The 23,591-nt window shown below is 42.6% G+C and overlaps 1 protein-coding gene across 1 annotated transcript; it reads left to right on the forward strand.

Annotated features, from left to right (window-relative positions):
* Positions 1 to 5,384: 5,384 nt before the first annotated feature.
* On the forward strand, positions 5,385 to 20,331 carry LOC135875757 (zona pellucida sperm-binding protein 2-like). Its single transcript, XM_065400755.1, has 19 exons — positions 5,385 to 5,520; positions 6,428 to 6,555; positions 7,272 to 7,415; positions 8,076 to 8,159; positions 8,934 to 9,101; positions 9,168 to 9,264; positions 9,403 to 9,626; positions 10,264 to 10,417; positions 10,492 to 10,700; positions 10,788 to 10,905; positions 11,034 to 11,239; positions 15,311 to 15,425; positions 15,568 to 15,737; positions 16,675 to 16,748; positions 16,837 to 16,964; positions 17,673 to 17,862; positions 19,400 to 19,541; positions 19,793 to 19,889; positions 20,324 to 20,331. The coding sequence occupies exons 1-19, from the start codon at positions 5,385 to 5,387 to the stop codon at positions 20,329 to 20,331; spliced, it is 2,592 nt and encodes an 863-aa protein (XP_065256827.1).
* Positions 20,332 to 23,591: the final 3,260 nt, after the last annotated feature.

Here is a 23,591-nt window from a genome sequence, read left to right on the forward strand (position 1 = left end):
CTTAATGCTACACAACATTTGTGCCTTCTGTGACCTATGCCAATGGGTAGAGCCCTGCAAATCTGCAGATATCCATCCACTATATATCCGCGTATATCCACAGATCAGATGCGGATATCCACAGACCATGTTTGCAGATCGCAGATGGATGCAAATCCAAATTTTATATCTAGAGCCCTACAAATCTGTGGTTATCTGCTTTATATCCACGGATATCTGCATCCACACGTGGATATCTGCGGACCATGTTTGCAGATCGCGGATTGGATGCGGATACAAATTTTATATCTGTGCAGAGCTCTACCTGTGGGGTGAATTCCTGGCTCAGAGACTCCTAGTCTCTATAGGACTTGCTCATCTGTTCAAGGAAACTTTGCCAGGCTGTGAAAGCTGGCACTAGGTGAAATAATTGCTTAATACCCACTATGTCCCTATCCCTGCAGGACTGGCAATGCTGAGCTTCCGATTTATCTAGATAGGGAATGGGAGATCATCTATAAAATTGGCCTGATTCTGTGATCTGCCTGGCCAGAGCTGGTAGCCTTCTATTCTTGTAACACTTGTATATAAGGTAAAGACAAAGACTAAGTCTACACTTACAGCTGCAGGTGTGATTCCCAGCTCAGGTAGACATACCCGTGCTAGCTCTCATCAGGCTAACACTAAAAAATGTAGACCTGGTAGCAGTGAGTGGAGGCACAGGCTAGCTGTCCCAAGTACATACCGAGGAGGTCCTGTTGGGTTTGTACTCAGGGTTACTAGCCCATGTCGCTACTCAGCTACATTACTATTTTTAGCATGCTAGCTTGATGAGAGCTAGAGTGAGTATGTCTACTCGGGCTGGGAATCACACACCCTGTGCTAAGTGTAGACATAGCCATAGTGCTGCAGAAGCAGGTTGTGGGATAGATTTTACCCTTCACAGTTTATATAGCAGCCATAATCCCTGAATATAGGGATTTTATAATGGAAATCTTGAAAGATAAGGCCCCCAATAAGCTCTTTTATAATATGATTATATTAAAAAATGGACTCGCGTTGTTATTGACTTGAATTTTACAGTGTCTTTTGCTCTTTAGCTACTCCAGAGTGCTTTGCAAAATAATGAGTTTGATCCTGATAGCACCGTGACTGTGTAACAAAAGTAGTCAGGGGTCATCGTGAACTCAGTAATATCTCAGACTGTGTGAGCTGACAGATCCTGCTTTTTTTACAATCCCTTTTGAAAATATAGGCCACTGTCTCTATAGCAATTAGGGTAGGCTTAAAATTTGTGGGCAAAAGTGTCTAAACCTGCACCTCTCTCCACTCCCCCCCCCCCCCCAAAAAAAAAACTTTTTTGAAAGGGAAATATTTTTAAAATCCTGATTTAAAATAAACAAAGTTAACTGCAGCCTTTGTGAGCTGTTTTCAGTTTCTATACTTTTTTTTCCTGCAAGTTGTAATGTCATGTTGTTCTTAGTACATTCAAAGGTAAGACAGACCTAATTCACAAAATGGAAAGCAGACAGAGTAAGGAGGGTGTTAATGGAAATGCAGATCTTGCAAATACTAGGAGCAGAGCTGGGTGAATTTTTTTGCATGAATAGTTTATTTGCCAAAAAAATTAAATTTCAGTCTACCTGGAACTATTTACAAATTTGACCTAGATGCCATTCACAAAACAGGAGGAGGTGATGGTACCCTCTTTATAATTTTTAGGCTAGGGCACTCATCGGGAAGAGACAGATTTTATTCCCCCTTCTGGGGGAAAGGATTTGAACATAGATCTCCAACGTCATGAGACAATGCCCCAAACCACTGAGCAATAAGATCTTCCACAACAGGACTTTTTCATGCTCTCCTGTTGAAGCTGTTTCACTTTGTATAAGTGATGAAATACTCATTGGCACTCACTTGCTAGGTGAGTGGTCTAACTGTAAACCACTACACTATACAGTCATTCTCACTTGTCTGGCCACAGACTAGTCAAGTATTTATATAAAGTAGAACAGCTTCAGCAGGAGAGATTCAGGGAGCCCCTCACACATCTCCACACCAGAATATCCTATAGAACAGCAGTTAAAGCACACACCTCTGATATGAGACTTTGGTTTCATCTGACTCAAAACAGGCATTGTTGATTCATTGAAAATTCTTCAAAATGTTCTGCTTCTGTTTGGCTAAACTAATTTTTTTCCTGATTTTTTGGAATTGCCAGCTCTAACTAGGAGATACACTCGGAGGAAAGTAACTCAAGGCTAGTGGTCTTCAAACCACCTCTATTTGGAGTTTACTAATTATCTCATTGTCTCTAATAGCTTCATCAGTCTCACTCAGGAATTGGCAAAAATCACCTCTGAAGGAACACAGAAAATAATGTAATTAACTATTAAAGTGAATTACTAGGTGAATTGAATTATAGGTGTATGATTGGGGAAGCAGCTGCAAATGATTTGCACGAGTATAAAAATGGAGTCTTGGGTTTCCTTTCTATTGTGAATCCAAAGCCTTGAAAACACAGTCCGGGGGTTTAACACTACAAGCTGGCTCAGGATTCTCAAACTTTTGGTCTGCTCCTCATTGTAAGAGAAAAGAGGCTACAGCTGGTAGCTGCTCTAAAGGGCAATGGTGCCAAACCTTGTGTTGAGGTGAGTGTTTGTGGTGTTTCTGTTGATTATGATTCTCCCTGTGGAGTGCAGGCTGTGGTAGTCTCATGACTGTCTCCTAAATTCTTAAAAGTAACAGAGAATGAGCCTGTACCCCAAAGGAGGAGACTTAGACTCTCAAAGTCTAAGTATGTAATCACACCTATAAAAGCTTTAATTAGAATTAAGCAATGCTGAAATGAAACTTTTTTTCCAACTAAAGAAACTGCTACCAAGACAACTATGTATCTGCACATACTACTTTTTCTTGCAGGTTGTTCCTAATAGGTGTATTAGCCTCTGAAATATGGACCCAAGACAGGCCAGGTAAATAACTTTGAACTACCTTGAAATGCAGGCAAATAGGTTTCATTCCCCCCTCTGTGGCTTTTCAGTAAATGGTGTTTTGCTTCAATGCTCCAGTGTGGTGCTAGGGAAGGCATGTGGCTGCTGTAAGCACTGTCCAGGTGTGTGGTGGTTCTATTTGAGTCTCTTGTCTCAGTAGACAACTTGCTCTTCTCTATGAACTTATACCTAGAGACTAGAGTACTTAATACTGTCCCATACACTTGCACACTCTAGAGAAGTGCACAGCCCAAATAAAACTGTTCATAGGATATGGCTACACCTAGAGTTCCGTGAGGCCTAGCTCAAGACATACTTGCCCTCTCTCTGATCAAAATAGAGCACTAAAAACAATGTAGCTGCAACAATGTGAGACGCTAGATGCTGTAAGTACCTAGTCTTTCTGACAGTGTGTCTTCTGAAGCTGGGGATTGCACCTCTAGCATGATCCTCAAAATACCCTTCCACTTATCTTTCACTGTGGGATCAATGCAGTAGTCCTGCTCTGAGCAGTCCTAATGGATCAGACGACCCCCCCCCCCCCCCGGCCCTTAGAAATGGTGCCTCCCTCATTGAAGTCTCAAATATGGGGAATTGAGCCTGGGTCTCCCTTCTGCCCCCCTCCCCCTGATGGGGTTGTGTGTGTGTGAGAGAGAGGACTTGAACAGGGGGTCTCCACCTCTTAAGTACCCCCCCCAACAATTGGGTTATAAGATTCTCATGTGGGGCTTCCTCAATTTCTCCTAGTGAAGCTCTTTCACTTAGCTAAAGTCTCACATAGTCATTGAGTAGGAGACTTGGAACCTAAGTGCCCTCATTACCAGGGTATAGTCATTCTCTCTCTAGCATCACAATTCCCTGTGTCTTGTCTGAGTGATCTTACAACTTGTCAGAAAGACCCTTCTAATGCCTCTGCCTTGCAAACACATATTCCTGTAGCACTGCATATGAATAGTCCGACTTCCGTGGGATTAACTTCTCCCTACTGTTACTCACACCTTCTTGTCAACTGTCTGTAATGGGCCACTCTCTTGCCATTTCAAAAGTTATGTTTCTGTGAATTGATTTATCTCGTTAGACTGACCTCACACTTGGTAAAGCAACCCCCATCCTTTCATATATTTATACCTGCTCCTGTGTTTTATTTTATTTTTTTCCCACTTCATGCATCTCATGAAGTGGGTTCTAGCCCACAAAAGCTTATGCCCAAATAAATTTTAGTCTCTAAGGTGCCACAAGGACTCATCATTTTTGCTGATACAGACTAACACAGCTACTACTCTGAAACTTGTGTAAAAAGTGATTCCCCTGAAGGAGAGTCTGTGGGACTGAGTCCCTAACTTATAACTGGGTTTGCTTCTAAAACTTCTCCTGGAGAGCAGTGACTCTACATTAGATATTCAGCTCAAGGCAGCAACTTAGAGCCTTCTGTTCTCAAACTGTTAGTTTTGTTTTCTCAACCTAGGATTGTTCCTAACTTGCAGGTTGATAATAGATCACCCCAGCCCCAAGTCACTTCAAAGTGTCCCCCTGTGGTATCCAGCCCCTCATGACTGAATGCCCCCCCGCCCCAGAAATCCCAGATCCTCTGTTCACAAAAGCAGTTTACCAGTCTTCCTCTAGATCACTGCTCTTGTACTATGCACAGCACTTGAGCTCAACTATTAAAAAGGAAATTTAAGAGACTAGTCAAATGTTATGACTTTGTTTTTATATGTAACCATGCATTCTTGCACCTGAATTTAACTGACAAGTTCTCACACAAAGTTATTCTAGTGTTGCTGACTAAGCCTGGCTGAGATCTTTCATGAAGCAAATCCACTGTCTGTTTACTCCTAGGTGAAGGACACCAGAGTTTCTTTCTGCAACCTCAAATATACTAGAACAGGCATTTAAGGTTCACCTCAAAATAGGGTTCCCTTCCCCTGCTGTTCCTGTTAAACTCTGGCAGAGACTTCAGAAGTCATTAGCCTTCTAAGTCAAATATAGTTGTCATACAATAGGAATATCTCCATGGTGGACCACTGTATATCCCATCACTATCTAGAGAAGCATCACTCAAGACCTGCTACTTTTGAGTGACCTGCTTCTAACTGCAGACTTGGAGAACATAATTTTTAATGTTTGTACACATTTTGCAGTAATTATAGTGACCAGTTGGACACACTTTTTCAGTAAAGCTATTACATGACCCTTTCTGGTAAACCCATGGGATCCCTGTACCATATGCCAGTTGGTCTCAGACCCTTGATACATGCATGGGTTTGAGTTTTCTCTAACCTGGTGAAACTACAGGTGGCTACGGTCTTAACTATATACTGATAGAGCAGCTGTTTGACCCCAGAAGTGGCAGCATTTCAGTAGTGAAGTCTACTTCTAAAGAACTTAGCATCTTGCATCCAAGTGACTCCTATGGTGATACAGTTACTAATTATTTGTCTTAACATCTCTACAGGCTCCCTGAGCTCAGAGTGCCTGGGGAGCCTCTTGCGGGTTGCACTGAATGCAGAGTACTTTGAGGACAAGTATCTGATCTTCGCTGCTGTTGGTAAGCTGAGCATGAGCTTTAAGGAAAGACTGGGGAAAGTGGAAGGAATAAGAGGCAGATTTGAAAATGCCTATTACCTCTTAAGAGCATGTCTCATTTATAAATACCTAAACTCTAGGTTACCTATGGCTACCATGCATTGGGGCATCAAGTCTGTAATACCAGGGATGTTATATAGGAGTATCTACACTGGGTCTCCCATTGTAAGACCACAACAATATTTAAAGTAACTTCTAATGAGAAGCCAAAAAAAAATTTTTTGTTAATAGTCTGGGTAATCCTCATTTGTACCTTCTCCACAGATGTCATGGTAACTGTACCTACTCTTCCTACTACAGCTCCAAATCTGGGTTTATTAAGATCAAGATTTTAGATTCACTAATAGTATGAAATAGGCCATTAATGTTCCAGGTAAACACCAAGGACTAAACTCTACCTTGGTTAGCCTGGTGGTCAAGTGATCAAATAGATCCTTGGTTTTCTGTTAATGCATGCATTGGACTACAGCAAGATGGAAGCCACAAAGTAACTAACTCTCACGCCTATGATAGCCTAGCAAGTTGCTGACATGTGACCTTGGGTCACAGCCAGTATAACAGCTGACTGGGATGGGGGCGGGAAGAAATTGAGGCACTGAATCACAGCTATAAGATTAGTGCTAGCGATTAAAAAGGGAAATGTGGGTCTGATTATGATCCTGGTAATCAGCTACAGTGAAGTCTTCCAAATATGACACCAAAGCAATGGTCACTGTAAAATCTACAAAAGGTATTATTGTAAAGTGTAACCTTGGAATGGCACTTTGGGATGAACTGGTAACTTTGCATGCTCATGTCCAAGAAAAAGCTCAGACCTTGCGTGTAGCTTGAAGGTCTTCTGACAGCTATACTTGAATACCTTTTCACAGACCAGTTTGGCACAGCCCAGGAGATTGATGAGACCCTGGCAGCACAGTGTGGCTATACAATAGAGTATAATTATTGGGGTGACATTGAATTCCGTGCTTCCATTCTAAGCTGCTACACTCATATTGAGGTAAGCCTACTCTATACATAAATAAAATAGAAAAGTAGGGCATGTTAAAGTGTCCTTTAACATAAGTTACAATTTCCAATGAGTTGTACAAAGACTGTAATGTAGCAACATATTGCTACGTCTACTAACTAGTGCCACTTAGAGAACACTGCCTAGCTTCCCCAGAGCTCTTTCCCAGGCATCGGGGTATATTGTGGTAGAAACATCAATGTGTGTTGCAGTAGACAAACTAATGTGCTAACATAGGAATTAAGACTCTTTAATTGCCACAGAAGAAACCTTAGCCATCTGTTCATATATTGGAGGGGTATCTGCCCTGCTAGCAGCAGGTAACGATCTTTCTCTGTAACCTGATATCTGACTAGCTATGTAATTCATCTAATTTGGACCTCTCCCTCTGCAACTTCAGGCACTTGCTTTTATAACATGGTGACTATTGGAAAGGGGCAAGGACTCTGAATCCTCTCTCAAATACTTTAGACTTGTAGGCAATACTTGTATTGGGGAGATATGCAAAATACCCTTCAAGTGCTGCACTCATCTAGTCTATTTGGACACAGATGATTTGGTTGTAATGCCTAAACACTTTTTTTATTGGGCAGTATTTGCATCACTAGTTAGGGTTGAACAAATAAGAGGTGGCGGTGGGAGAGGGGACCTGTTTGGGCACACTAATCAGAGTATCTTGAATAAGAGCTTTTGCTTCATCTTTGCAGAGTGATATGTACACAGTAACAGTACAAATCCAAGCAGCTACTAATCCAGATATGAAAAATGCTCTAACTCACTTGAAGACTGTGAGTTGCCCTTACAGTCCATGGCATCCAAGAGAGTTAGTGTGTGAAACTAACTACATGGAGGTAAGATCCCAAGCACTGAACTTCCATGGGGAAAGGGGGAACTTGTAAAGGAGCCCTCTGGATAGGGCCTTGGATGGGAACCCAAACACTTGGCTACTAAGCATTATAAGCAGAATGTACTGCATGTGGTAATAGGATTCAAATAGTCCAGGGCCCACCTGAAAATAGGATTTTTTTTATCCAATAAATTAATGGGTATTGCCTAAAGCATTACTTATTTCTAGGAAGTTAGGTGATCAAATGTTGAGCTTGTCAACATTTTAATGTCAAATAGGTTAAAGCCAAATGGTTTATCAAAACAGTATCCAGGAGAACTCCCAAGTATGGGAGTCCATCCCTAAAATGGAAATGGTTATTTCTCTATTCTTTGTCAAGAGAACAACTTCCTAACTGGAAATGTGAAACCTGAGAAGTAGGTGCACTGGCTAGACTAAAAGGAAAAGGGTACAATCAACTGGTGGAAATGCAGAGAAGCCGGACAGCCTCTGTCCATCAGCCTTTAATAAAAGGCTGTTTGGTAGTTCAAGCAACAAACTTCTGACTCTAAAAGGAAGTTACTCCCAGCCAGGGGAATGTGATCACTAACTCAAATGTTCCTAACATAGTGGGGATCAGGAGACTAGAACTTGGTGTCACTAATGGTGGATGTTCCTTTGCAAGGTGTCTGTCAGGAGGAATGTTCCACAGATAACAGCAGACTTGCTCCAAGATGAACCTGAGGACTGGGCTCTAGCCTTTCCAGAGGTAAGTTTAGATGCTAGCGTTGTTACTCCTGGCTCAATGTGTCCAATTTACAACTACTCCAGCAATATATTGAAAGCATGCACTGAGGAGTCAGCCTCCAAAAAAATATAGGAAGAGAACAGAACTCTTGGACTGAAGGATACAGCTAGGGAGACATCTCCTAGCTTCCTGGTAACAGATGTAGAGCAACAGGACAAGTGAAGGAAAGATAGGAATAGCCTCACAAATGAGGTGGCTGGTATCACTACCTCAGTAGCATCTTGAGGCCAGTGCACCATCATACCAGCTACTATATAAAGACCACCTATAATCCAAAATTCATAATCCATGGGTAGATTATACAACAGGTAGATAGGGAGCACAAGGAAACAATGAGCTGGTCAGTTTGAAAAACAAGTTAGTGAACCACAGAAGAAACAGCTGCTTAACTGCTGGGTTTTTATAGAGACCAGATGGGTGAGGTAATCTTTTATTGGACCAACTTCAGAAATTGGTCCCCAAAAAAAATTACCTCACCCACCTTCTCTCCTAATATCCTAGGACTGACACAGCTACAACACTAGGTTTATAGGCACCCTAGCAGAGGGAGTACTTTCTTTCCAGGACCGCAAGATGAGCTTTTTGACGCTGAGTGGGGGGGAGGAGGAGAATACAAAGGCTCTCAGATGGAGTCTCAATTTGTCTCCAAGTCAAGTGTAAATGAAAATGGAAATATGAGGTAGTCTGATAAAGACATATGGCAAAACTTTTGAGCTGTTTGTCTGTCTCCCTCAGGCAACAGCTGGGGCAGTGTCTATTTGGCAAGTAGTATTTCACCTGCCCACTGGAAGGAAGGCTCTGCTAGTGAGTGATGCTCAGAACGCTGGCTATGGACTCAATACAACAGACACTAGGATTTTGCTGAGAGCTCCATACAATGCTGCAGAAGCACAGCTAGTCAAGGTTGGTGCACTCCTTCACCATCTGTGTGCTCTCACTGCACAGCTCTAACAGCATCTACTCTTGCAGGTTCGAGGAGTGACATTCTCTGCAGTCAGAGCAAGTACATTCTACAAGCAACGATGGATGATCTTGATGGTAGATACTGCTGTGGCCTGCCCTATAGGTGAGACTTAGTATTTTTTAAATCTAATGCTAAACATTCAGCGCATCTTCAAGATATTTGAGACATGCCTAGCTGCTAACTCCCTTAAGTACTGCTCTTGATACTAATGGAAATGCCTAATATTCTTTCTAAATTAAGATGGGGTGGATTATACAGATGACACAATTATATGGACCATTCCAAAGAACCTCCAAACCCTCTCTGCTGGGGCAACTAGCTTCAATGATCTCCTTGTTGAAATTGGTGTGGATCTTCACAAACTTTCTGCCAGAGAAATTGCTTCCAGGAAATATGTGTTATCCAACAATACAAATGAAATTACCATCCAGATGCCCATAGGTGCAGAAGGTGGCTATTACAAGGTTAGTGGATGCCTGTCAGTCTGAGCTACAAGCAGAAGGCTAATGACTGGTAGAGAGGATTCCCCATCCAGCTCCATAAATCCAATGTGAGTGGGGGGGGAAAAGGGGACTTCAGGGGAGAGGGTGTTATGCTCCCACTTTTCAATTCTCCACATAAGAACACTGACCTGGGGAGCTCTCAACACTGCACCTGATGAGACTAGCTCTTCCAGTTGGCCATGGCTGTCTCATAATATCAATGAGGGTTGAACACCCTTGGAACCCATGAGGCTCTTCATTTGCCACTTAATGACTTTGAGAGACATCCCCCCCCCCTCCCATTTGTGGAGAAGGTCTTTGATCTGAGGGGACTAAACTTGGAAGAGCATAAAGCTGTCAGTATGGGGGGAGGAGGAGGAGAGGGGACAGGGATATGGATTGAGCAGTTTGGAGTTGAGAAGCACCTGCCCCCTTATTTCTGCTCCTGTACAGAGCTGTCCCAGAAAAGCAGGATAATGCAACTGCAACCTAGTATGCTACTGTTAGCACAAGTAAATGGTTTTTTTGTCAGTTCACCTTAATGCTCCTGAAACCACATACTGCATGCAACTGTCTCAGTATCTAACATAGTATACTGAACCTACAACTTGACTTTCAGACCCATGTGAGTGAGGGACAGCATGGGACAAAATACTACATTAATCTGTTTTTGGAACATCAATGGGAAGACAACAGGTGGGGAGTGACCAAGCATACCATCATAAAGAAAATAGAAACTCCCTTTAAACTTGTACCACCCACCATAACAAACAGTAAGTAACTGAATGAACTCTAAGCTCACACTTCATTTTTAGCAAAGGCCTAACACCACACCACTTCTTCCTAGATACCAACTCCAGCATTAGGCTGGTCAACGTGACCATTGGAACATTCCTCCCAGATGTGGAACTGGTGAACTTGACCATAGATGATACAACTGTAACTGTGCCTGAAGCCCTTCAGCATGGATACAAAGTCTATGAGACTAGATACCCTAATGGAAGCAAAGGCTATGTAATAGAAACCCCATTTGATGTGCCTAGCATTAAGAAAGAGGTATCTGTTTAGTACCTAATGCAAATGTTGTGATCCTCTACTGCTTGGAGTTTCTAAATGTGACTCGATGCTGTCTCTCTCTCCCAGTACTTAACAGAGGACACTAGACTCTATACTCTGAATGTTACACTTGGATTCATAGTACAGCCAACACATGAGACCTTCACTGTTCCAGTCATAACCATCTCTCCTGTCAAGGATGCAGGTAACAAGACTAAGACAAATAGTCACCCCCACCCTTATGGTGCAACTCAGATTAAGTCAATAGAGTTCCCTTGTCAGGCAAAATACTAATATTCCATGTACAAATGATCACAACTCCATCTGTTACAGTGTTGCCTAGTGCAAGAGGATTCTGTGATGATGACAACCTCTATCTAACAGTTGTTCGTGGCAATGTGGATCAAAACTGGCTGCCCTTCATTTCAAACCTGAGCCTATCACCAGATGCTGCTCAGAAGCATAACTATGGACTGGATGACAACGGCACCCACTTCACAATTCGTGTTCCTCTGTATGCACCTCATGTACTATATGAGGTAAAGATAACCAGACATGCATGGTGTCTAGCCCACTATAACTGGTGGGAGGGGAGCTAGAATTCCAGAATCCTGTCAGTAGGAAGGAGGGGGAAACCCTTCCAGCAAGCAACTTAGGGTTAGTCTCCTCAAAGGACTTTAGCCCAACATTGGAATGCTGAGCCTAAGTCTCAGAGCAGGGGTATACAGGTCTTCCAGGGGTACATAAATTCCTCTAGATGCCTAGTTTTACAACAGGCTACATAAAACCCTCATGAAGTCAGTAGAAAACAATTTCATAGACCATGACTTTACACTTTATATACTGTACCCTGAAATAAGTACAATATCTATTCCAATTGATTTATAATATGGTAAAAATGAGACTGCAGAATTGCTTAATTTACTAAGTGTGCTGTGACACTTTGTATTATATAGATGCGTGTGGTGGTTTTCTTTTTTTGTTTGTTTTTTTTTTGTAAGCAAGTACTTGAAATGAAACTTGAGGGTACGTGAGACCAATAGGACTCCTGAAATAGTTTGGAAAGGCTGAGAGCCACAGTCTAGGAAGGATTCCTGAGTGGAATCAACAGTCCTCAGGAGCCCAGGGTGTGGGAGATGCTGGTGAAAAGTTTCTGCTCCAGAGTAGGAATTTGAACCTGGATTTTTCCACTTATTCTACCCAGTACCAAGGTGGCACTACACCTTCCTTCCAGCTGTCTGCAGGGTCCAATCAGCTACTCTGCTTCTAAGTAGGCCTACTGGATTGGTCCCTGCAGGTAAGATAGGAAAGGGGGAACATATAGTTGTTATGATGGAACTCTGGCATGAACTAAGTGCCAAGTAGCTTAGCATTAGGACTTAAGCAGCTTGCTGCCAGTACATGGGCAGAAATTTAGATGCCTACAGGGTTAGGCACCAATTGAGCAGGAGGCTTTGAAGGTCTAAATTTTGGACATAGAATATTAAGGTTGGAAGGGACCTCAGGAGGTCATCTAGTCCAACCCCCTGCTCCAAGCAGGACCAATCCCCCAACTAAATCATCCCAGCCAGGGCTTTGTCAAGCCTGACACTAAAAATCTCAAAGGAAATTCCACCACCTCCCTAGGTAACGCATTCCAGTGCTTCACCACCCTCCTAATGAAATAGTGTTTCCTAATAGCCAACCTAAACCTCCCCCACTGCAACTTGAGACCATTACTCCTTATTCTGTTGTCTGCTACCACTGAACAGTCTAGATCCATCCTCTTTGGAACCCCCTTTCAGGTAGCTGAAAGCAGCTATCAAATCCCCCCCCCAGTCTTCTATTCTGCAGACTAAATCTCAGTTCCCTCAGCCTCTCCTCCATAAGTCATGCTCCAGCCCTTAATCATTTTTGTTGCCCTCCACTGGACTTTGTGGTTTTATTTTTTGTTTGTTCCCCCCCCCCACATCCTTGTAGTGTGGGGCCCAAAACTGGACACAGTACTCCAGATGAGGCCTCACCAATGTCGAATAGAGGGGAATGATCAGGTTCCCCAATCTGCTGGCAATGCTCCTACTTATACAGCCCAAAATGCCATTAACCTTCATGGCAAGAAGGGCACACTGACTCTTATCCAGTGTCTCTTCCACACTAACCCCTAGGTCCTCTTCTGCATAACTACTGCCTAGCCACTCAGTCCCTAGTCTGTAGCAATGCATGGGATTCTTCCATCCTAAGTGCAGGACTCTGCACTTGTCCTTGTTGAACCTCAGATTTCTTTTGGCCCAATCCTCTAATTTGTCTAGGTCCCTCTGTAGCCTATCCCTACCCTCCAGCATATCTACTACTCCTCCAGTTTAGTGTCATCAGCAAACTTGCTGATTCATAGATTCTAGGACTGGAAGGGACCTTGAGAGGTCATCAAGTCCAGTCCCCTGCCCGCATGGCAGGACCAAATACTGTCTAGACCATCCCTGATAGACATTTATCTAACCTACTCTTAAATATCTCCAGAGATGGAGATTCCACAACCTCCCTAGGCAGTTTATTCCAGCGTTTAACCACCCTGACAGTTAGGAACTTTTTCCTAATGTCCAACCTAGACCTCCCTTGCTGCAGTTTAAGCCCATTGCTTCTTGTTCTATCCTTAGAGGCTAAGGTGAACAAGTTTTCTCCCTCCTCCTTATGACACCCTTTTAGATACCTGAAAACTGCTATCATGTCCCCTCTCAGTCTTCTCTTTTCCAAACTAAACAAACCCAATTCTTTCAGCCTTCCTTCATAGGTCATGTTCTCAAGACCTTTAATCATTCTTGTTGCTCTTCTCTGGACCCTTTCCAATTTCTCCACATCTTTCTTGAAATGCAGTGCCCAAAACTGGACACAATACTCCAACTGAGGCCTGAGTAGAGCAGAAGAATGACTTCTCGTGTCTTGCTCACAACACACCTGTTAATACATCCCAGAATCATGGTTGGTTTTTTTGTTTTTTTGTTTTTGTTTTTTTTTTTTTTTTGCAACCGCATCACACTGACTCATATTTAGCTTGTGGTCCACTATAACCCCTAGATCCCTTTCTGCTGTACTCCTTCCTAGACAGTCTCTTCCCATTCTGTATGTGTGAAACTGATTTTTTTTTCTTCCTAAGTGGAGCACTTTGCATTTGTCTTTGTTAAACTTCATACTGTTTAACTCAGTCCATTTCTCCAATTTGTCCAGATCATTTTGAATTATGACCGTCCTCCAAAGCAGTTGCAGTTGATGGTGCAAACCACACCACCCTCCAGATCATTAATTAAGATATTGAACAAAAGCAGCCCCAGGTCTGACCCTTGGCAGCCAGTATCAAGCAGAGTGACCCCCAACTAGATATGGAGCCATTGGGCTCAACTGGTAGTGATCAATGATCTAGCCAGCTTTCTAGCCACCTTCTAGTCCATTCATCCAGCCCATACTTCTTTAACTTGCTGCGAGAATACTGTGGGAGACTGTATCAAAAGCTTTGCTAAAGTCAAGGAATAACATGTCCACTGCTTTCCCCTCATCCAGAGCCAGTTATCTCTTCATAGAAGGCAACTAGGTTAGTCAGGCATGACTTGACCTTGGTGAATCCATGCTGACTGTTCCTGATCACTTTCCTCTCCTCAAAGTGCCTCAAAATTGATTCCTTGAGGGCCTGCTCCATGATTCTTCCTCCCCTCCCCCCCCCACCCCCAATGGGCACTAAATTAGCCTTTTCCCAGTCATCCAGGACTTCCCACAATTGCCATGAGTTTCCAAAGATAATGGCTCTGCAATCACATCAGCCAACTCCTTTCGCACCCTCAGACTTGGGTGTCTAAAATTCTCTGCATCTAGCTCTCCCAATATGTTGGGCTTTAAACTTGCCTTTATTGTGAAATGGCAACCTAATATGGCAGCTGAATCAGAAATGGAACAAATCTTGAGTTGCTGTAGGTATCTTACCACAGGTGGTGGAACTTCTCATGCCAGAATAAATGCCTGTGGGACACTTGTGCTATACCTTGCACTCCTAACCAAAGACCAGATTGTCCCGTCCCCCCCCAACTTCACTCTACCAGGGTTAATTATGCTGATAAACAGTGCCAACAGTACTCCACTAAACTTGGTGCAACATGAGCCCTTACAAAGAGCTCAAACATGGCACTAAAGCCTCTTAGCTGCAGAAGTAGCAAACAGAAAACACTACTTGAGAAACTTGAGTCCCAGTTAATCATGGATTCAAAACTACACAGAATTACTAGGTAGCTTCTCCCTTAATGGTTTGTCTGACCTGACCAAGCCTCTCCTACAAACCTTTCTATATTAAAATGTAGTGTCTCGAGCACTAGGCTTGACCAGGTGGGTTAGGTTGGTCCATGGCCTCCAATGCACTGCAGAGCTATGATAAATCGGTTGGCATCAAATGTGGGAGCCAAGGGCAAATGCTTCATCTGGAGACAAGTCACATGACTTGTGCCAAAGGATAAAACCCTGGTCTCACTGAAGACATCAGTAACAACTGGGCCATGATTTCACCCTTTTGGCTTTTTAAACTGACCTGGCATGCCAAATAAAAGCTCACTTGTCTAACTCCTATTGATAAACTATTAATTTATCTCTCCTAGGATATTCATCCCTCTGGAATAACAGCTTCACTCCATTTAACAATGAAGGATAACACTCATGCTGACATGACAGACTTTTCAATCTCTTGCAGATTTTCACCTAAAGAACTAATAGGTACACTTTTTTTGTTGCCACCCTACTTGGAATGCTTGACCAAAATCTAGACTGGTAATGCTGGCTCTCTGCTGGGGTGGGGGGAGGGGTGTAGGAGAGTATGCTGAATGTACACATACAATGGATGTCTGCTTGTCTTCAGACTGCCTGCCAAATGGAACAATGGCTATCACTGCAATAAAGTTAACAGGAATCACAGATCTGGATACCAGCTTATTTGTCTTGAGAGACAAACAATGCAGGCCTCTTACAGTGACTGAGAAGAGTGCAACCTTCATATTCAATGTGAACACCTGTGGAACAAGTAGAAAGGTAAAGGAACCACCCTGACATGCCATCTGAGCCACCCAGGTACAGATGGAAAGAGCCATAGCTTGTTTTGCAGAACATACCTGTGAGATGTTGATAGCTGGCTTTCCAGAAACCAGTAGTACCTTCTCTTTAGGTGCTCCTAGCTATGATCTTGATCTCTGTCCCACCTACTACATTCTCTCTGGCTCATCAGGTGCCTCCTTAACACTTGAAAGGATTCTGGCCATCTTCAGGCTCAAACTGAAGGCTACATTCTACCTAGTTATAAAGGTTTTGATAGCATGAGTTTAGGATGGCTGCACCATCTGACCAACAAAACATCTCCCTCATTCATAGAGAATGAAGACCAGTTTTTGTAAACTCAATCACCTCTGTTTCAGAGGCAGGTGTTGCTACCACTTCTATTGTAGTGGAGAGCCAATGGCTGAAGCAGGATTAGTAGAGGGGACCCATTGAAGAAACACAGGCTGCTTCCTGCACCAAAGATTACCAAGTAATCCATCCAAGTCTTACTCTATCTAATGTATAGATGGTAATGTTACCAAGTAATTGAGCCACATCAGGCAACTTTTAATGCAACATGTCTCATACAGAATAGTCAATACTGAACTACCATAGAGTTCAGTTACTGCTTTCATTGGGCACATAACACCCTTTCACTGCACAGCATGACACCATGGACTTACTGGCTTTTATGCTGTTTGTGAATACTGGCAACACTAATGTGCACATTACCCAATGATCTCTCTCTGAGGGTTGAAGAAAATGACACTGTTCTAATACTAGGTCTTGGCTGAGTGCAGGTGATTATTCACCTTTGCCACCATAGCTAATGTGGTAACTACAGTAGCTGTTGCAGCACTTGGGTACCTCTAGCAACTTAACTCGACTTGCTTTTGGTGTTAATAGTCTCCAGCTAAATGCCTGGTTCTTTCAGTTTGAGAACACTGTTATGACCTATGAAAACGATGTCTCCTACTTCAGACCTGGCAGTAGTACACCAATATACCAGTAAGTACTGCTGTACAGATAGAAGGGGAAGGGTTGTTTCTTTAAACAAAGATTATAACCATCTCTAAACTCTACTTCCCACTCCCAGACTGAAGTGTGCATGTCAATATATGATAAATGAGACCATCGTTGTCCAGTACAGCTCCAAAAACAACCCAGCACCCAGTATCGAGCCAGGGTTTGGCTCTCTTGCTCTAAGCTTGAGGCTGTTCAAAGGTAAGAATGACCATGCTGAGCAGCCTAAGAGCTGGCTTTTCTAGGGGGTGGGGAGGGTGGTTATGGGAGTAGCAGGAAGTGACTGACCCTAGGATGCAATATGCACCACTATGGTCATTATGATTATAGTGGTGGCACAATATTCCACCCATCCCACCCCCAATTTCTAGTAAGTGCATAGGCACCCTCCCTCCATCTAACTTTAGAAATGTAGACCCTTCCAGAAGCCATTCTCTTTGCACCTTAACATCCTACACTGCTGGGACTCTGTACTAAGGGATGGTATTGACAAATGTGAAGTCACAACCCACCCCAAAGAAGTCCATCTACCTTTGTAAGGATGGAAACACAAGTGGGCAAGAGAAGATAAGCATGAACTATAACTCCAGCCATGCCACTCTTATCAAGGATGGCTTATAGTCCTTGCTCCAAAGTGTCTCTGTAAATGAGCCAGTTGACACCCCCACAGTAGATCCAGGGGAGGGGTCTGATCTGCAAATCCTCTTCTCCCTACCCCCCCCCTTGCCCTGATCATTTAATTCCCATTCTCCAAAGACTGTCCCTTCACACCCATGTGCTCATCCTTAAACTGCTGCTGTAGCAAAATGAGATTGTGTAGGTGGGTGAGGACTAGGGGGGGAAACCATGGCTCTGTAAGAAGGGCTCCTCTAATACATCAAGACATCTTCTTCTTAATCTCACTTCTAGATAAGTCTTATTCTGACTCCTACAAGGAGATAGAGTATCCTGTGGTAAAACACTTAAAAGAGGCACTGTATTTTGAAGTGGAACTGCTCCATTCTGAAGATCCACAGCTAGATCTGTATCTAGAAGACTGTTGGGCTACTACTTCCCAGGACAGAGACAGCAGCCCACAGTGGTCTATCATTATAGACAGGTAACAAAATTCCTTCCTCCCCTGAGTCTCATACTACTCTTCCCCCTGCTGCTGTCTGCAGCTGTACTGCTCTAGCCTCTCTCTCCTTTTTTCCCCCCCACCCCTGCCACAGTGTAGCCACTGGCTACACTGCTTAGGACTAGAAGCCTGCCTCCTGTTCTGCACAGTCTCAGATGAGCTGGAGTGAGGGGATGGGGAGCATCTCACTTAAGAGTGGGAGCTGTGGCTGCTGCTGTACTGAACAAGCATTCAAGCTCCTGAGTGCTCACTTGGAGACTAAGTACTGACACTACCCCAGCACACTTGTGGTGGTACTTCTCCCCTTTTCCTGTCAATGTGCAATGCCCCTACATTCTGTAACTTTAGTCTTTCAAAGTTCACTAAGGATTAGTGTGTGGGGGTTGGGGGGGAGGTTTACTGGTCTGCATGTCAACTTTATTTCTCTCATGCTTAAACTTTTAATTCTTTGAGGTAGTGAGTTCTAAAATACCTAACCTGTCCTGGTTGGCATAATTATGACTACTTTTAACACTTGCTTTGTCATTCATAATTTAAAGTGGTACATTCTAGAAGGATATTTGATTGTAAACTTGTACTCACCTTAGTGCCAATATCAAAAAACCCTCAACTTTACACATTGCAGATGAAGGCTGCTTATTTTCAAATTGTATTTTTAGTTCTAGCTGTAAACTTAATGTGTACAAAACCTGCAGGTCAAGTCTGATACTGCCAGTAATGATGGAGTCAAATGTTAGTCATGTACATGACCAGTAAACATATGCTAAAATAAGATTCCCCTTAAGAACTTGCATGATTTTTATGTCAAAATGAAATTTAATGGAATAAAAAGACTGCACAATGGCAGTAACAGTGTCTGAAACAGTAAGCCAACTTATTTCTCTACTAAAGATAGTGTACAAAGTCAGAAACTTCTGTTTCTGATATCTGTTAAGGCTCTAAAACTGATACCTCAAGGCTTGGGATCAGAAAGAATACATCATATCTTTGTTCTAAATTCTGTATAGAAGTTTAGAATATGGCTTTAATTCATGTCCCTATATCTTAATACAGGAATTAAATTGATAGTGCTCCTAAGTTATCTGTGCAGGAAAAAACTGATTCCAGGGGCTATGTAGGCACCTGAAAACTCTAAAGTTGCCCCCTACCAAAATCTGAAATGGCTCCCCGGATTCCCTCCAAGTATTAACCTAAACTAGAGGGAAATTTTTACTTTAGCTCTGAACTAAAACAGTTACTATGCCCTCAGTCGTCAGAAGGGACAATGGGGTTCCTACATGAGTCATCACTTGCAGCAGAAATGATGTACAATACAAACACCATGGGTCTCCAAGACTGGGCACTCTCCACCTGAGAGCAAGGACAGACCTGGATTTTTGTGGCACAGATCCTTTACCACTGTGCTACATCCACTATCACCCTAGCTAGCAGGGATTTTGACTATTCTGCTTGATGTTGCTATATTGACACATGTAGCTTGCTAATCTAAGGCCTCTAACTCTATTCTTGCTTCCCCAAGCTGTGAAAATGCAGAGGACTCCCATCAAACAATCTTCCACAAAGTGGACAGTGACTCAAGAGTGAAGTTTCCCACTCATCTGAAGAGATTTGAGGTGAAAATGTTCACGTTCATGCAAGATGGAAATGCACTACTAGAACAGGTGAGTGGCACTTAGAAAGGCTAGAGGTGCTAGTCAAGGCACTAATGAGCCTGGAATGCCTGTATAAAACAAGTACTATTACAAAGGCTTAACCTGTCTCTACCTCTAACAAACCTTCCTGGAGGTTGCCAGAGTGACTTTGTTTTCATCTTGCTTTCCCCCTACAATGAGCATGACTTTTCAAATCCATGAAGGAAACATTATAGCAACTGCACTTCTTCCAACAATAACATGACTTCATTATCTTGTAGATATACTTCCACTGCAGTGTGGTGATATGTGATGCTAGGCGGCCAGCTTCAGATCTTCTTTGTGCAAGGAGATGCATTCCTAGAAAACAGAGGTTTGGTAAGTGGATCAAGAAGCTTAACTCATGCGCTAGTGATGCACAGGTCTTGCACTCTAATGGATTCTTGATGCAACAAGCTTTACTGACAGTTTGACATACACAATGTGTCAAAGTATTAACTGCAGATGGAGTATAACTTAGACCTCTGAGGAATAATGCTCATACCTGAAGTCTAACAAACCGCTTTGCTGTGGGCTGGTCAGACTCTTGAGACTCATTTTCTCTCTTCAGGTCGCAGTGTTGAGGCATATCATATGCATGGGCACGTGTCTTCTGGGGCAGTCCTTATGAAAAGTAAATGAATTGGATGCGATCATATCACAAGGTAATGCATAAGGACCCTAACCTCTAACATACTCGGGTGCTGCTACAGCAACCTGTTAATTACATTGCTAAACCACTGTCTCTTTTTTTTTTTTTTTTAATTTCACAGCTAAATGAAGACTGACACGTTGAACCTAATCTATATGCAAAAATTATTAAACCAGAATTAAAGCTGTCTGGTCTAGTCTTGTCCCTTAACTGGAAGTAAAAAATTTAGCTGCAAATGCTGAGCCATAATGCCGCCTTTTTTTAATTATCAAAAATCTCTAGTTACTGAACTCTTCCCCTCCCAGTGTCAACTACTTAATACTTCAATATTAAGTGATGGCTCATAAAACAAGACAAGTCTAGGTCTAACTAGCAGAAGCTTGTTCACCTTTGGGTAACTCCATAGGAAGGTACAAAAAAAATCTCAATGTTAAAATCTAGTCCGCTGTCTGAAAAATCATTTTAGTATCTGACAGTTAAATTGGATATGTAACTATGCACAGAGCTTGTGGTGGGTCACATCATAAATTACCAAACCAAAATACTTGTTCATACTACTACTACTAGAAACACTGACTCAGATTTTTCTCCTTTCTTCTCCCCCTGCCCCACACTTACAGCCTCCCCCGAGGCCTTGTTTGACACAGCTGTAGCATAAAATGCATTTAAGAATTTCCCCAAAACAGAATATCCAGCAAGCCTGCTCCCTCAATGTCCCAGTTCCCAGTGCCTTTAAGTACCTCTCCTCCTTCAAAACAGTGCTGCTCTGAAGCTAGTCTTAATCAATAGAGCAATCCAAAGTGACTAAGCACTCTTAAAATGAGGCTAGGCATGTAGAATAAACACCTCGTCATCTTTAGATGGGACAGTGGACTAAAATTTAGTCTCTGAATTTTTTTCCCAAAGCTCTTAGTGATGTGCAAAACAGTAACCGGATCAAAAACTGCCATAGCGCTACAAAAAAATGGAAGAAGAAACCATGTTTCAGGAGACCATTTGTGGCAATCCTTCACCTTCCTTCCTCTCTTCCATTGTGCAGTCTGCACACATTAACCTAAAGGCTCTGCATTTACTTGTACAAGAACACATGGCTGCCTTTCAAGAGTGCTGTTAAGATCTAGTGGGATGCAAGTTCTTAAATTGTGGTTCCAGAAACTTTGGTTCCTCCCCTACCATAGAGATTAACAATCTGTCACTTGACTTGTAAATTGTGCTTGCTCTAGCAGGCACTTAAAATTGCTTAATGGAAGTTGTTAGCAGGAGGCTACAAGGTTAATTTTAAGTATGGAGGGCTAATGTAGGAAAATGCAGCACTTGCTATAAATCATCTTGAGCTGAAATTGCATTCTAAATTGCAGAATGCTGGCTCTGAATGCAGCCTTCTAGGTGCAACTTTCTAGAACTGTATTCTTAGCTATACAAACTTGTACAACTTGGCTTGTCAGAATCTAGTAGGTACTTTGCCATCTTCTGCCAACAAACTGTTGGCCAAGCTAGTTTAATCCTGTCAATCTAAACCAGTCCTCTATGGTGAGGACAGGTTCCTCCCTTGAACTCCCTGCCTTATTAACTCCTCTTCCTCCTCCCCCTGGCTTATTTAATTTTACTTCTATAGACTTAGTTCTTGAAACAATCCTTGTGCAACTTCTTCTAGCGCCTCTCTTTAATCTGAACTACTACGCTGCTCTAGGTTGTGAGGCTTTGTGCAGTGTATGGGACAAACTTCTGTTGCCTTCCACTGATTGCAGTCTGACCTAGATCATCTTTACCATCCTTCTATCATGTAAAGAAGCTACTATATTGTAGCATAGTAACTAAGATTGTATCCTAGTGTGGAAATGGCTCTTCTAGCAGCTACCTCCCAGCTAGTTGCTGCTGGATAAATTCACAATAATGCTGAGTTAATAACAAATTGGTGCAGAGGCCAAACCCAGACCTTCGTTTAAACCATAGTTCATGTGCATTAAACGACACTCTGGTACTGCTGTGACACTTTCTGGCTAAAAATCTGCCAAATAAAACACTGCTCTGGTGGCCTGAAATTCATGTCTTCTGCTAACTTGCTGACACTTGCAGCCAGCTCTACTTCTAGTGCCAGAAGCATTTCAAAGAGGTGCTACCACACTAACTTGACCCCTTTGGTGATCCTGCAGACCTCATAGGTGGAGAGGTCCTTCAGAGTGACTTCTTACTGGTCAAAGGAAAAACTAAAATCAACTGAGTCATCATGAATGAAATGGTGTACTAAAAGCTGAACCTGGAGAGCTCTACTGTACCTAATACAAAATGGTATGAGGTAATGCTGGTATTGACCATCTCCTCTGCTAAGAGCAGATCTCTTAATGCCCTTAGTAGAGATTGAGTTTCTGTCCTCCTTTCAAAGGCTGTCAGCATATTCTTGGCTGGCAGACACAGCAATGATGATCTAAAATCCTTGGGCTGTGCTACAGCACATTGGCTAAAGCCTGAACATCAACCTTACTGAAACATTGTCTCACAAAGGAAACCTGCACTCTCAGTTGTCCTTATGGTAAACTAAAGGTTGCAGAGGCCAGGCCAACTGACTCCTGGAACAGGATGACCTCCTCTTCCACAGCCACACCTCCAAGAGGAGTCTTCCCCTAGTGTCAGTCTCCTGAGAGCTTCACCTTTGCCAGAATGACTGCAGTCATAGATGTGGGGTGTCTCTTATTTCTCTTCTCTCCATCCCTTTCCCTCCCAAGAATATGAATATAACTGGGAGGAGTCTTTCAACCATATGTGTATATGGGAGGTAGGTTTTTACTCTAAAACTTTAAACACCAAATACCCACCAGGCTAAGTTTGTTTTGAATGATACTATATGTAAGCTAAACTCTAAAAATCCAAAGTCAGAGCAACAGCCTACCTTTCCCAATGCCTGCATAAAATAAGTTAAACTTGCAGATTTGTACAGTTCCACTAAACTGGAGAATTCTCCATTTTAAACTTGATGCTTTTTCTGGAGCCTCTCCCTCTGATAAGAGGATAACAATCCTCCATTCAAAACCAAGAGAACCAAATTACTTACATTTCCTTTTAGGAAATGAATCAGAAAGATGAAGCATAAACATCCTTTTTTGCTGCAAGGAACAGCTCTAAATAGTGTAACTCAGGCAGTATAAAAATAACCTATTAGGATGACAAAGCTAATTCTAGAAGTCTGTCAGTGGAGACAGTTGGTGACTAGTTATCTAGAGCTACAGTGTAAAATGGGGCATAATCCTGCTTCAAAATATTTAGCTTTTGACTTGCAAACAAACCATTTATCTGGGGCACAACTATGCTCAGAACTTGCGTTGAGCTAGTATCTATATGAATGCTTAATTGAAACCAGTAAATATGCCAAAGATGTGTACATCAATGTGCTC

The sequence above is a fragment of the Emys orbicularis genome, chromosome 3, assembly GCF_028017835.1.
Source record: "Emys orbicularis isolate rEmyOrb1 chromosome 3, rEmyOrb1.hap1, whole genome shotgun sequence".
Classification (NCBI taxonomy): Eukaryota; Metazoa; Chordata; order Testudines; family Emydidae; genus Emys; species Emys orbicularis.